Source organism: Melospiza georgiana, chromosome 17, assembly GCF_028018845.1.
Source record: "Melospiza georgiana isolate bMelGeo1 chromosome 17, bMelGeo1.pri, whole genome shotgun sequence".
NCBI classification, from domain to species: domain Eukaryota; kingdom Metazoa; phylum Chordata; class Aves; order Passeriformes; family Passerellidae; genus Melospiza; species Melospiza georgiana.
In genome coordinates this window covers 2,762,432-2,775,196 of record NC_080446.1, presented here as the reverse complement: position 1 = coordinate 2,775,196, position 12,765 = coordinate 2,762,432, and the positions used below count along the sequence as shown (strand labels likewise).

Genomic DNA, 12,765 nt, shown 5'->3' with positions numbered 1-12,765 from the left:
ATGGCTAATTTATAGCTTTTTTTTTCCCTATTGGTTGCTTCTGGAGCTGGACATAACTGTTAATAGTATGACTTTGATAGGCAAAACCAGGCTGAATGTGAGGTTTTTGCTGGGGTTTGTTTTTCTGCAGATTCTTTTGGACACCACCCAAGTTCTGCTGTCCAGTTCCACTATCCTGGCCATGTGGCTCTCCAATAAATTGTTATTTAAGGCAATCCAGGGACTGAGGTGGAACAAAACAACAAAAGTCCAAGCACACTTAGCCTGGGCAGACCTGAATGAACTACAGGAAAAGGAACAGGGGAGTCAGGGTGCTCAGTGAGGGTCAAGGCAGAAGCTCCCTGTGGGTCTCATCCCCTTCCTGGCTCCTGCCAGCAGGAATAACTCCTGGGAGAGCTGCACCTGTCGTGATCCCTCATCACTCAAAGTCACCTCATTTCCACAGCATTACTGGACATGGATGTTGTTCACCCTGTGGGTGGGAATTTATCTCCATGCCCCTTGCAGGGCTCTGCTGGTTTCCCAGCCAGCTGAACTGCCATCATCTTGTAGCTTTGGGTTTCAGTCTCTTTCCAACCCTGGATAAATTTAAAGCCGCTATTCATAGCTGCTCTCAGGATCTGGAGCTCCAGAACACCATGGGAAGTTTCTCATCTGTTCAGGAAGACACAGATAAATATAGTGATGGTTTCCAGTGGGTAAAACGAGGTTTTGTTGTTCTATTCACGTTCAGAGCTGGCATTTGTGCTGTTGCTGTGCCAGCCTCCACCATGGTGACAGGCCCTTTCTAGGATTTCTGATGAGATGGGAAGCATGACAAGTTCAGACTATCAGTTCAGTTTAAAGCCCACAAATCTATACACAGCAGGGGTAAGATCTATTTATTGTGAGCCTAAGAGCTATTTTCTGTGGAGGATGAGCTTAGTTTGTGCTGGAGAACAGCTGTTTATCAGGATCAAGTTTCTGGGAGGGACTGTTCCTTGGCCATCTCAACCTGGGAAATGGCTTTGTGATGCTTTACAAGAAAAGAACACAAACTACATTCTTGGTTCAAAAAAAGAACAAAACCAACAAAAATAAAATGCAGGAGTTTATACAGGGATTTTTTAGATGAACAAAAGGCATTGAAGCTGGATAAAAAAACAGCACAAAAACTTTGATATGTTCCTTCGGGAGAATTAAAGCAGATGTTTTCCCTTTTCCAATGGCCAGCATCTGACATTTCCAAAGAAGACACAAAGAACATTTCTGGGATGTGTATTAGAAAAAGTTCTGCTTGCAGCTTATCAGCTTGAAGGAAAACTGAAGGCAGAATCATCTCAGAATTATGTCTGATCACATTTACACTCGAGAAAAGGCATAGCAAGAAGCACCAATGTGAGGAGGAGCAGAACAAATTTCAAGGTGATTCTCACTGATGGCATCAAAGGCAGAACAAAGCCCTCCACTGGGTAGAGACAACTCTGAGTTCTTTTGTATGGCCTTTTATAGCAAAGGAACCATAACCATGTGTTTTGTTTGCAAGGATCAGACACGGCCTGAATTTTGCATATTAATATATGTGGATTTCTGCAATTTGCTCACAAAATCCTTCTCTGGTAAAGTTTTGCAGCCAACGTATCCATGGTGGCTGCAGAATGCAGGGAAGGAATACAATAGCAATTAGGGTTTTTTCCTTTCCCATTCTCCCCACCTAGCTGTTTTGCATAAGGACACACAGATGGGGCAGGACGTGGTTTGGAATCTCGGTGAGGGGGATTTGCCAACACTCATTTGACCAACGTGCCCTTTTGTACTGCTGAGGTTAAACCCCTGCCAGAAATGTCCTCCACGATCAACACTAACAATTACTAATTTGGAGTTCAGAGTGCTCTGCTCTGCCATCCATAGCAGCATTCCCACAGTCTTCCAGCCAGGTACATCTCTAGTTACAATAATTGTCTTTCAGTTGGGGAGCTGACTGACTATACTGCCGCAAGTATGGAATAAATCATGTTACTATGGTAGCCAAGGTTTTTGGAAAACAGCATTTCCCAAAGCACAAATGCCATTTCTCTGAATTTTGCTTCTTTTCCTGAAAATATCATCCCAGAATTGTGAGAGGCTTGAAGTTGGGTTTCACTGTTTTCCAGCACGAGTTCTGCAGCAAGCTGGACGCTGCTTTTCAGGTTTATTTATTTATTTGGTTTAACCTTCATGATGTTGACAGAATCCAGGTGCATGGATATCTTATATACTCAAGCTAATTACTGCTGAGACTGACATCTGAGAAGGGGATTTGAAGGAACAAGACAAAACACAGTCAAAACTTGACCTTGAAACATGAGAAATGAGTCCAAAGAATGGCATTGGGCTTGGAGGCTTCTCAACCTGTGCAAGGATTGGGCCAAGGTCTAGGTCTGAGCTCTGGATTTATCAGTGCTAACAGGAGCACTTGGCACTGAGGCCAGACTTTTACCCAAGGGACTATGCTAAATTTGAGGGAGTTGAGCACAGCCTTCCCTGGATGTGGTGCATCCATCACAATGTTCTTGTCCAGTGAATCACGGCACAAACAAGGTACCAGAGATCACATCCTCAAAACCGTTCATGGTTAAACTGTGATGTTAATTTTGTCTCTCTTTTTCTAAGCCACCGGTACATCCACAAGTGTTTTAACAAAGTATTTTGTTTCTCACTTCCCAGAATACCAAGTGCATTTCATAACACAGCTGTTGCAAATGTTATGGCTCTGTACACTTCATGTGTTAGTCTTGCCTGTGCTTCCCTTCTCTGAATTGCATTTAATAGGCCAAGTTTTATATTTCTCTACTAATTTGTTGAAATTTATTGCATTTGTTGCCTTCCCTTCTTTCTTTTGAAAATCAGGGGAACTTCCAAATTTCAATTTAAAAGCATTTTGTTTTTATGGAGCATAGTATTTGTTGGAGGGAGAAGAGTTGAGATCATAATCTGGCACAGTTGACTAAGTTTCTAAATTTTAAACCACCGCCTTCTCCCTTTTTAAACATTTTCTCTGCCAATACTAAACATTTTGATCATTCAAAATGTAAATTGTACTCCCCATAGATGCTGATGGGTTGAGGATATATTTACATACAAAGGAGCTGTTGAATGACTCATGCAAAAACTCATTTTCTTGTTCTCATTCTTTACAGTACAGCAGGTTTTTCCCCCCATTTTCTGGTTTCCGGAACAATCTGTGTCTCTGGGCAGTGTTTGAAAAGGTGTATGTGGTTAAAATGTGTGCAGTGGAGAACCACAAATGGTTTAAATTTTTTTTTTCCAGAGGAGCTCATGATAGACACTGTCCATGGGTTGTGTTGTGTTATGTGGAAAAAACACCCAGAGCAGAACCTGAGGGCAGTGGTGGTCAAAAGAAAGAAAATTCCCTGATTTCTTGGGGTGAGGAGGAGCAAGCAAGGATTTAGTCAGAATGTGAGAGCCAGTTTTGGGCTGGGTAAGATGTTCTCAAGGCAGTTAGCACTTTATAACAGCAGTGATGCTAGAGCTGGGTGTGTGCTGTAGGACCCCAGTGATGGAATCTGCGTCTCCTCATGGAGCAGCATTTTGTGGGAGAGGTGTCACTTGGTTTTCCCATGCCCATATGCCTGCTGGGCTTGGGCCCTGGCACAGATTCCCCTGGCAGGAGGAAGGAGCCATTTCTTTGGAACACTCGTTTGAGCCTGATTGTGTTTGGGAAGGCGGAGCAGGAGCTCTGGAAAGCCCCAAGCTTCTGTACATCTCCTGGGCAGCATTTCAAGCTGTGCCTGGAACACGTTTGCACTGCTCAGGGCTGGGATCCTCTCCTGAGGCCCATAAGAAACCCTGGGGCTGTAACTGGCCATAACTGAGATCACCATGACAGATTGTCTCAGCTCTCCTTGCTCTCCTCAGACCCATCCAAATAACAGCCCAGCACTGTCACACCAGCTGTGGATGGCCCAGGCTGTTCATTAGCTATTTATAGAATTACTCTATTAACAACTTTGTTTTATCCACTTGATAGTAATGCTTGAATCTGAGGAGTGTATATTCCAGTCTTCCTTGGCTCACTTCCTCTGACTTATTTACTGACTTCCACCTTGATTTTTTTCTGTTAGTCTGGAGCCCAGTCAAGAGGACACTATAAGAGATGCAGATGTGATTTTGATGATCTCCACAGGGGCTGCACCACTCTCCTCCACTTCCCTCACAGTTTTCCATTGCCTGTTCTTTGTGTGACCTATGCATTGACTTGGGCTCTATTATTCACTTCAGAACTGATGATGTTTGTGTTAAGTCTTAAACATGGGGTCAGGGGGTAGTTTAGAGCCTTTTCAGATTGTGTGATCTCTCCTAGCAAACTTTGAAGGGCAGTTGTTGACCAGCCCTGGCACTGTTTGCTCTGCAAGGAAGCAAGTCTGTAAAAAGGCTTATTACACAATGTAAGTGATTTTCTTTTTGCTAAGCAAATATTTGCAATATGTTTTGGGAGATCAAGCATTCAAAGTGGAAAAGCAGGATACCTGCCAGGGATGTGGGAAGCACATAAATGACACCTCTAATTGGGAGAACATGGGCTGGTTTTAGTGTCTTGGCTTTACAAGGAAGCCAACACAGGTTCCTGCCCTGATTTTCATTGAGCTCTAAGGCTTTAGGCATCCCAAAAAATCTGGAAAACTTTTTCCCAAATTGTCTTTACTTCAACAGCTTCACTCATTACTCTTGCAAAAGCCAAGGTGCTGTGGAACAGGGACAAATCCTACGAATTTAACAAATGAGCAAGGTCCTAATATGGGGCTTTCCTAGAGGGTAGTTTATTTTATAAATGCCTGCAGTAACTAACAATGCCCAGTTATGGAGAGTGTGTCACCATCTGGATGACTGCTCACAGCTGGTATCATAATTTTTGGATCATTCCTTTGGCTTGAATTGAAGTTGCAAAGACAGTATGTGGCTTAAACTGGCTGGCTCAGGAGCAGCAGATCAACTCCAGTCAACATCTAACTTCCACATGTGCATCTCTGCCTGTGCTGTGCTATTGACAGGAGCCTCGATTTATGTGCATGCAGTTTATAAACAGCAAGAATACTGGAAATGAGGTAATATTTTGTATAAACATTTATTTTATAGTTTAAGAACAAGCCATTCAAAACATCTGGAAATCACAAGAACATGAGTAATATATAATAGCAATATCTTAAATATGCATTAGTAATATAAAGTCATCTTTCACTCTGATAGTTACAACTTCATTTTTCTAAAAAGTATTTAAGACATGAAATATGTTTAGGTAATACATATATACAGCATCTAATTTTCTCTCCTCTTTTGACTGGAGTCTGAGACTCCAGAGGTTTCTGTGATGGAAACAATGTGCTACAACTTGAAGGCTGGATTGGTTTGGATTGTATATGCAGAACTAGGCAAATAATTTACACCCATCGTGGCTCTGTGTGCATGTAAGTGACAGAACAGGGGTTTCAGACCCCGTGCACATGCACTCCCACAGCTGCTCACCTATTCACAACAACCGATGTAGTTATAAATCATTAGGTCTGGAGTTATTTCTAGAATGTCTCTGTATCTATATCCTAACTAAGCTATGACCTACTTTCATTATAACCCCCTGCCCATCAGTGTGCTGTTATGCTTCCAGTGGTGATTTGGTAAAGTGTGTTTGCCTTGCCTTAGTGTGTGCGAATTGATAAATAATTGTGGGTTTGACCAGCTTAGAGCTGCTTTATCCTCATCTCTAAGGCAAGCAATTCCCTTTCTATTTCATAGGGAAGGTCAGCATTAACTTGCACTTCAAAGTACTGCTTGATTTCTTCTACCTCCTTTTCCCAGAAATCTTTTGAGATATCAAACAGTTCAGTCAGGTTGATGTCCTCTAAACCTTTCAAGTTCAAAGCAGCATCAGTGGGGATGTAACCTATGGCAGTGGGTTTGGCAGAGGCTTTCCCTTCAATCCTGTTGAACATCCACTCCAGCACACGGGAATTCTCGCCGAAGCCAGGCCACAGGAATTTCCCTTGGCTGTCTTTGCGGAACCAATTCACGTGGAAGATCCTGGGCAGCTTTGCGGCTGGACGATGGGCCATGCTCAGCCAGTGGGCCAAGTACTTGCCAAAGTTGTAGCCAAAGAAAGGCCTCATGGCAAATGGATCATGCATAATGACCTTGCCTGTTTGGAACGCAGAAGGAGAAGGTCAGGGAATCAATAGCACATTTATTCTGGAGCACAAAGATTCAGATCCTCCCAGGGTTTACCCACGATCCCTTCACCACCCTTGTGAGATTTAAGGAACAACACAAGCATTATCCTTGATGCACAAAAGGTACAAATGAAATTAATTTTTGTCATTAAATTTCTTAAATCTCAGGTCAGGCAGCTTAAATGAAGATTCTCAAGAGATGGCTGTCATTCATGCATTTATGTTGAGCTCTAGCAGAAGAGAAAATTTAAATTTGTTTATCCCAGACTGTAACAAGAACTCTCTGTCAAGGCTTCTGGCAACCCTGTGCCTGCATCCTGTTCTGTATGCTTGCCACCTAAGGGATTATTTTGCTTAATTTGACTTTTACAGAGAATTTGGCCGTTAATTCCAGTACAAATATTTTCTATTGTGAAAATGCACAGGTTGCAAAATTAGCTGCCAAGACTGAAATGTGAAAGAGCAGGGGGAAGGAGAGGGCAGGCAGTCCAGAGGGGCCTGCTTTTAATACAGGTAGGCAGATTAAATTTTGATTTACCTTTGTGCTCAGCAGCTGCTGTTGCTTCAGATCTCATGGCTGCTCCTACAAACACTCCATGCTTCCAGTTAAAGGCCTCATATACAAGAGGGACACCTATAAAGAACAAAATCACTTCAGTAATTAGAGGTCCAGAAACATTTTTATGACAGGTTTTGCCATCTGACATAGTACTGAACGCATGTTACTGGATAATGTATTATAATTTTTCCTGGGTTTTTAAAATCAGTTCATTTCCTGCTCTCTTACAGCAAAGAAGTTTAAATGAATGTTTTCAAAACTGGCTCCTGATTACTGAACACATCCAGTGGGAGATACCTGGGACATCAGAATCTCCAGCAGATTTTAGTGGAAATAGAATCTGGTCTTGTGGTCATTTTAGACTCAGACATAGCATTACTTTTATTTCTTTTCCAACTTTGGGTGACCTTTAGCAGAAAAATTTATTTTACTTCCTTTTCTTTAAACTATCTAAAACTGATTAATTTCTCTAAGCATTTGCTAGTTAAACCACTTAAACTACAGGCAAATTGAGACCAATGTAGCAATTTTGTGTGTCTGCCACCCATGTTAGTGGGTCCTGATCTCCCTCCAGCCCTTTATTATTATTATTACCTGTTTTGTGTTAACATCAAACACCTCAGACACTGAAACACCAGTGGCTGGAAGCGTGTGTGCCAAAGGCTAACACAGAGGAATTGGACTAACGTGGTTATTCCCTTGCTTTTGCAGCTGTGAAAGCAAAAGCTGTGGCTATGCCCAGCTGTGTGTCAACCCTTCTGTGGCCAGCCTGGAAGTGCGGCTGCTGCATCTCTTACCAGCTGGCCTGCGGCCTCCAAAGATGATCCCTTCGATGGGAACGCCCTCGGGAGACTCCCAGGCTGGATCCATGATGGGGCACTGCCTGGCTGGGGAGCAGAACCTGGAGTTGGGGTGAGCGCAAGGTTCTCCTGCACAGAACAACACAACAAAACAGAATTAACTTGAATTTATTCATTGATTCCAAAGAAAGCCAAAGAGAGGGCCACGGGGTGGGCCAGGTACCGTTGTCTGGGGTCCAATCCTTGTTCTTCCATGAGGTCACTGTCACTCCAGCTGGCAGGGGCTCATCAATGCCTTCCCAGTAAACACCTCCATCACTGGTTTCTGCCACGTTGGTGAAGATGGTGTTCTTGAATATGGTTTTAATAGCATTGGGGTTTGTTTTGACTGAGGTTCCAGGGGCAACACCAAAAAAGCCATTTTCAGGATTGATTGCCCTTAAGTTGCCTGGAAGTTAAATGATAAAATATCAGTGAACCATACTGGTTTAATTCCATCCAGAAGTTTGTAGCATGTCTTACTGCACCTACAGCAACCTGTAAAACATTCCAATTTTATTTCCATACCTTGTTCATCAAACTTCATCCAGGCAATATCATCACCCACACACTCAATTTTCCATCCTGGCAGGCTTGGGTTCATCATGGCCAAGTTAGTTTTTCCACATGCACTAGGGAATGCTGCAGCAAAGTACTTCTTTTTACCTTCTGGATTGGTAATTCCCAGGATCTATTGAAAAATTAATGCAACTGTTAAACAAAGCCTTTTTTTTCTTGCGCTTTTCATTTTGGAGATTGTCTCCCAGCAAGTGGAAATGATAAAATATTTAATTAGGCACATTTGTTCCTACAGAAGAAGCACGACATAATATTGTTGACAAATAACTCAAGCTGTATTTTTAAAATCAGAGTCAACTCTTCTTCCCATTAGAATATCTAAGAAATTCTTATATTTTAAAAAAATGTTAAGTCGGTATATAATAAGCATTTCTTTTTATTTTGCTGATTAAAGACCATATACATCTGTGTTTCTCTGTCAAGACAGAAGAAAACCAGGCAATATTCTTTTGCCTACACAAGTGGAGTGAAAGGAAAGCACTTTGTGCATGGATTCTTCTGCTCTTCTCAAAGACCACAGATATTTTTTCCTAAGGCTGCTCTCTTATGCACTTTGAAATTGTTTTTTTCAGTGGTATTTTATGGCGGTAGAATGTTTAAAGGACAGCAGAAATTAAAGCCAGGAAGGTTACACAGCACAACTCCCTTAGAAAATCTGATATTTGCAGGTTTTTGAGTACAAGAAGTCACTCTCAGATGCTCCAAACTTTGCTTGTTTTATACCATGACAGGTCCTATTTTAAATGTTTAGTACTTGGCCTTGCAAGCAGTTTTCTATTCCCCATGAGCCTGGCACATAACAGATTCCTATCTAAAGTTACAGGACTATCCATATGAGACTAATTCCATTGATGGCCAGGCGGGTGATGGATTTATGTGGCTCTAATTTGAGGTTTAACGGCTGTTCAAACACACGAGATTTAACAGCATAGATTCTTACCAGCATGTGCTCTGCCAGCCAGCCCTCCTCCTTGGCCAGTCTGCTGGCAATGCGGAGAGCAAAGCATTTCTTCCCCAGCAAGGAGTTCCCTCCGTAGCCGCTGCCAAAGGAAATGATCTCCCTGCGATCCGGGAGATGAGCAATCAGCGTCAGCTCCGGGTTGCACGGCCAGTTGTTGATTAATGGCTCTGCAGAACAGAATGTTGTAGTCATGAAGGCAGCAATTTCCATGCTTGATCACGCTGTTGTTTCATCAGCATCAAGCCTCTGACAGCAACCCAGAGCATATGCTTCAAGGAAATCCCTGGTAAGTACTAGGGATAATGATCTCCCTTCCATCAAACTCTCACTGGGCTTTGATTCCTTGAACTGAGTTTTGTACCTAGTGCTGTTACAGAACCACCCTGGGCTCCTGTGATGAGGGTGTCCCACGTGCTGAGGACACGCACTCAGCTCCAAAACACAGCCCTGGGCATTTCCAGGAATTTTTAATGGCTCCTGGGTTTTTTTATGGCTCCTGGGTTTTTTTATGGCTCCTGGGTTTTTAATGGCTCTTACCTTTTAGTGGCAGAGGGCATCCAACTGAGTGAAGGCATTTTACAAACTCCCCATTGCCCAGGGCTTTCAGAACATCTGTTCCTATCCGTGTCATGATCCTCATGCTGGCCACTACATAGGGTGAATCCGTCAGCTCGATCCCAATCTTGGACAGAGGTGACCCAATGGGCCCCATGCTGAAGGGGATCACATACATTGTACGTCCTGGAAAACAGGGAGTAGCAAGATGTGGCCAAGAGCAAATCAAGGAACATTTGAAGTAACCTTTATAAACATGGAGGTTGTTTCTCAGTCCTTTAAAAGCTGTTTGTCTTGTGACAGCTTCTGATGATGTTTAAAGAGCTGCAGCTTTCTGTTTGTCTAATTGTGTAGCAAGAAGTTTTATCTTAAATGCTGAAAGCAGCAGTTCAGACAGATTGTCTAGCCAGGAGGAAGGGGAGGTGAAGGCCAAGTTCTCTGTTAGTGTAAATCCCTGAATCTGAAATTCTTGCTGTGGATGAGAGGACCTTCGTTCTTATCTCACTTCCTATCTGCTCCTCAGTTGCTATGTGACTTCCTGAACCAAGTCACACTAATTTTTGTACTTTGCCCCTCTCGAGGAAAATAAGAGTGCTGGAAAGAGCCTGAGGACTGTCCTTGCCCAGGTATTTGGGTCTATGGTAAAGATCTGCCTGAAACCAGTGAAGTGACTATCTGGAGGATAAAGCTAAATCTTCAGCTAAAACCGTTCTTTAAAGATTTTCAGTAACTTGCAACAGTAGTAAGTGTCTCAGCATTGCTGAAAGTTCAGTGTCAATTATCCTTTTCTTGCCTACCTTGCATGCAGCCTGGGAACCTGGTGTTGAAGGCTTTCTCAAAATCTTCCTCAGACATCCAGCGCCCCAGCTGGCTGGTTCCAGTTTTAGGTATTGGAGTGGTATCTCTCTGCTCTTGAGTGATGATGACAGTTTTGCTCTCAATTCTTGCCACATCTCTCGGATCAGTGAGAGCCAACCAGCTGCATTGCACCAAAAAACCAGGGAATTAGACTTTAATTATCAATATAGCATTTTTACCCTTCTGTGGGTCCACTTTAGCCCAAAAGGCTGCTAAAACAATGCTTTGTAAGTCAAAAATTAGTGACAAAGCAGTATAACAGATAACCTCAAAAATCAGTCAGATAAAGCAATTTTATCAGAGAATATAAGACTTTCCAGTAATAATAAAAAATCATATGGCCTAGGAAATTCTTGTTACATGTTAATACTCCTTTGCCTCTTATCTCAGCCTTATTCTCTGTTGTTAACTTTCAGGGAAAAGTTAATCTTGTTTAATTCTCATTCTCATCAGTGTGAAGTTGTTTTGTATGGGGACCACAAAATGATGCCTCAAACTAAGTGGATGCCAAGGAAAGTAGTTTAAGTGTTGGTATAAGTGCCAGAGGGATCAGAACCCAGCTTCGTGGATTGGCATAGTCCCTTAAATTAGAGGCATCACAAAGGAAATACTGAGTATAAGCACGATCAATTAAAGTGAAGGAGTTCATTAAAGGGGATTCTTTTTCCCCTCTAAGGAATTTTTTGCCATCTATTTACGATAGAGGGGATTGTTTTACATTTTCACCTCTGTGCATCGAAATTTTCCACGAGTATAAAAATGTTCTAGTTGGGCTGTCATAACCATCATCACTACAGCTAAGCATATAATTAACAATGAATAATTTATCTGGTGAATCTTGCCCTTTTCTCTCCCAAATAGTCTGCAAACAGATTGCCAAATTCCTGCTTTTAGTTATTCAAAAGTCTTTGCAGATTTCTCCCATGAAGATCTCGTGGTTGGCACGTAATTCTCGAGTATGCACTTGTTGTTAATATTCTCCTTTCACGTTCAGTTAGTTGGGAGAAATTATGAAATATTTGAAAAAAGTATTTGCAGAATACATTAGAGTCAAAGCTCATCGGCACGATATGAATAATGCCTGTACTGAATAATATTTGAACACCCACAGACCTATTTGAATGCCACAAAAAAGTATGTGATGAATAAACTAATTGGCTAAAATAGTAGAATTCTTCAAAAGAAGATTTGCTCAATAATATTTAGCCGTTGCTAATGATAAGTTGCCTAAGTCTCATGACATTATTTCAGTTCCCTGATGTAACTAATCAACAGAGAAAATGTACAGTTGATAGTCCAACTGAATAATATGTTTTATCTAATTTTTAGAGGAAAAAGTTTGCTTTTCCTGAGTATTTCACCTATGTAAGCTAAAGTTCCAAAATGTTCATGGAAAGCAAACATTGGAGAGTTATAAGAAGTTTTTAAAGTAAACAGGATAGAAAATGAATTTTCCAATTCTGAGATGATACTTGACTTCATGTAGGCTACTCACCAGTTCTCATACTTTTTCAGCTTCTTGATCATGCCTTGTTCTACCATGATGTCCAGAAGTTTCTTGTTCTCTTCTTCCGAGCCATCGCAGATGTGGATGCACTCAGGCTGGCACAGCTTGGCATTGGTCTCGATGAAATCCCTGGCTTCTGGAGACAGACTCTCCCAATCCCCCTGCACAACCTTGGGCATGACGTTCATGTCGGCTTTCAGCTGTGGGGGCATTATTGAGGCTGCTGTGGTTCTTGTTGATGGCTGTAAAATACTGATCACAATGGAAAAGCAAATAGATTAGGTGTGTTAGCTTAGCTGCGTTCTAAACAGCGTCACAAAGCCTAACAACGTATAACGCAAAGAATTTGCAATGGACTTGATTATGTACTGCTTTAAAATCAAGGTAGGGAATTTGGATCAAGGTGGGAAAAATAGAGGCCATTCCACTAATTTCAGGTAGGAAAAATAGAGGCCATTCTACTAATTTAAGGTGGGAAAAAGAGAGGCCATTCTACTAATTTAAGGTGGGAAAAATAGAGGCCATTCTACTTACTGTCTATGGAAGCTGGAGCTGGATGCCAGAGAGGATTTTGCTGTACCTCTCAGTTGAGCCCGTTTCTCTTGCTTTGGAGCTCTCTTGCAATTGCTGCTTTCCAAGGATGCACCTCCTTCCTTAAATATTCTTCATGGTAGTGTCCATCCCACCAGTTGAGGTGAAGGAGGCTT

General features: G+C 42.0%; 1 protein-coding gene across 1 annotated transcript; it reads right to left on the bottom strand.

Annotated features, from left to right (window-relative positions):
* Window positions 1–5,090: 5,090 nt before the first annotated feature.
* On the bottom strand, window positions 5,091–12,318 carry PCK1 (phosphoenolpyruvate carboxykinase 1). Its single transcript, XM_058036251.1, has 9 exons — window positions 12,047–12,318; window positions 10,491–10,672; window positions 9,676–9,879; window positions 9,118–9,305; window positions 8,127–8,289; window positions 7,783–8,007; window positions 7,557–7,688; window positions 6,739–6,834; window positions 5,091–6,169 (listed from the first exon to the last, which is right to left on the bottom strand). Exons 1-9 carry the CDS (start codon window positions 12,268–12,270, stop codon window positions 5,715–5,717), a joined length of 1,869 nt encoding a protein of 622 aa, XP_057892234.1. The 5' UTR covers window positions 12,271–12,318; the 3' UTR covers window positions 5,091–5,714.
* Between the last annotated feature and the right edge of the window lie 447 nt (window positions 12,319–12,765).

Bases quoted from the DNA above. Each gene is read 5' to 3' on its own strand.
- PCK1 (XM_058036251.1), bottom strand. From the start codon at position 12,270: ATGCCCCCACAGCTGAAAGCCGACATGAACGTCATGCCCAAGGTTGTG. The intron at 9,306-9,675 runs GTAAGAGCCATT...TCTGTTCTGCAG, and splicing joins ATGCCCTCTGCCACTAAAAG to AGCCATTAATCAACAACTGG. The intron at 8,008-8,126 runs GTATGGAAATAA...TTTAACTTCCAG, and splicing joins GATGAAGTTTGATGAACAAG to GCAACTTAAGGGCAATCAAT.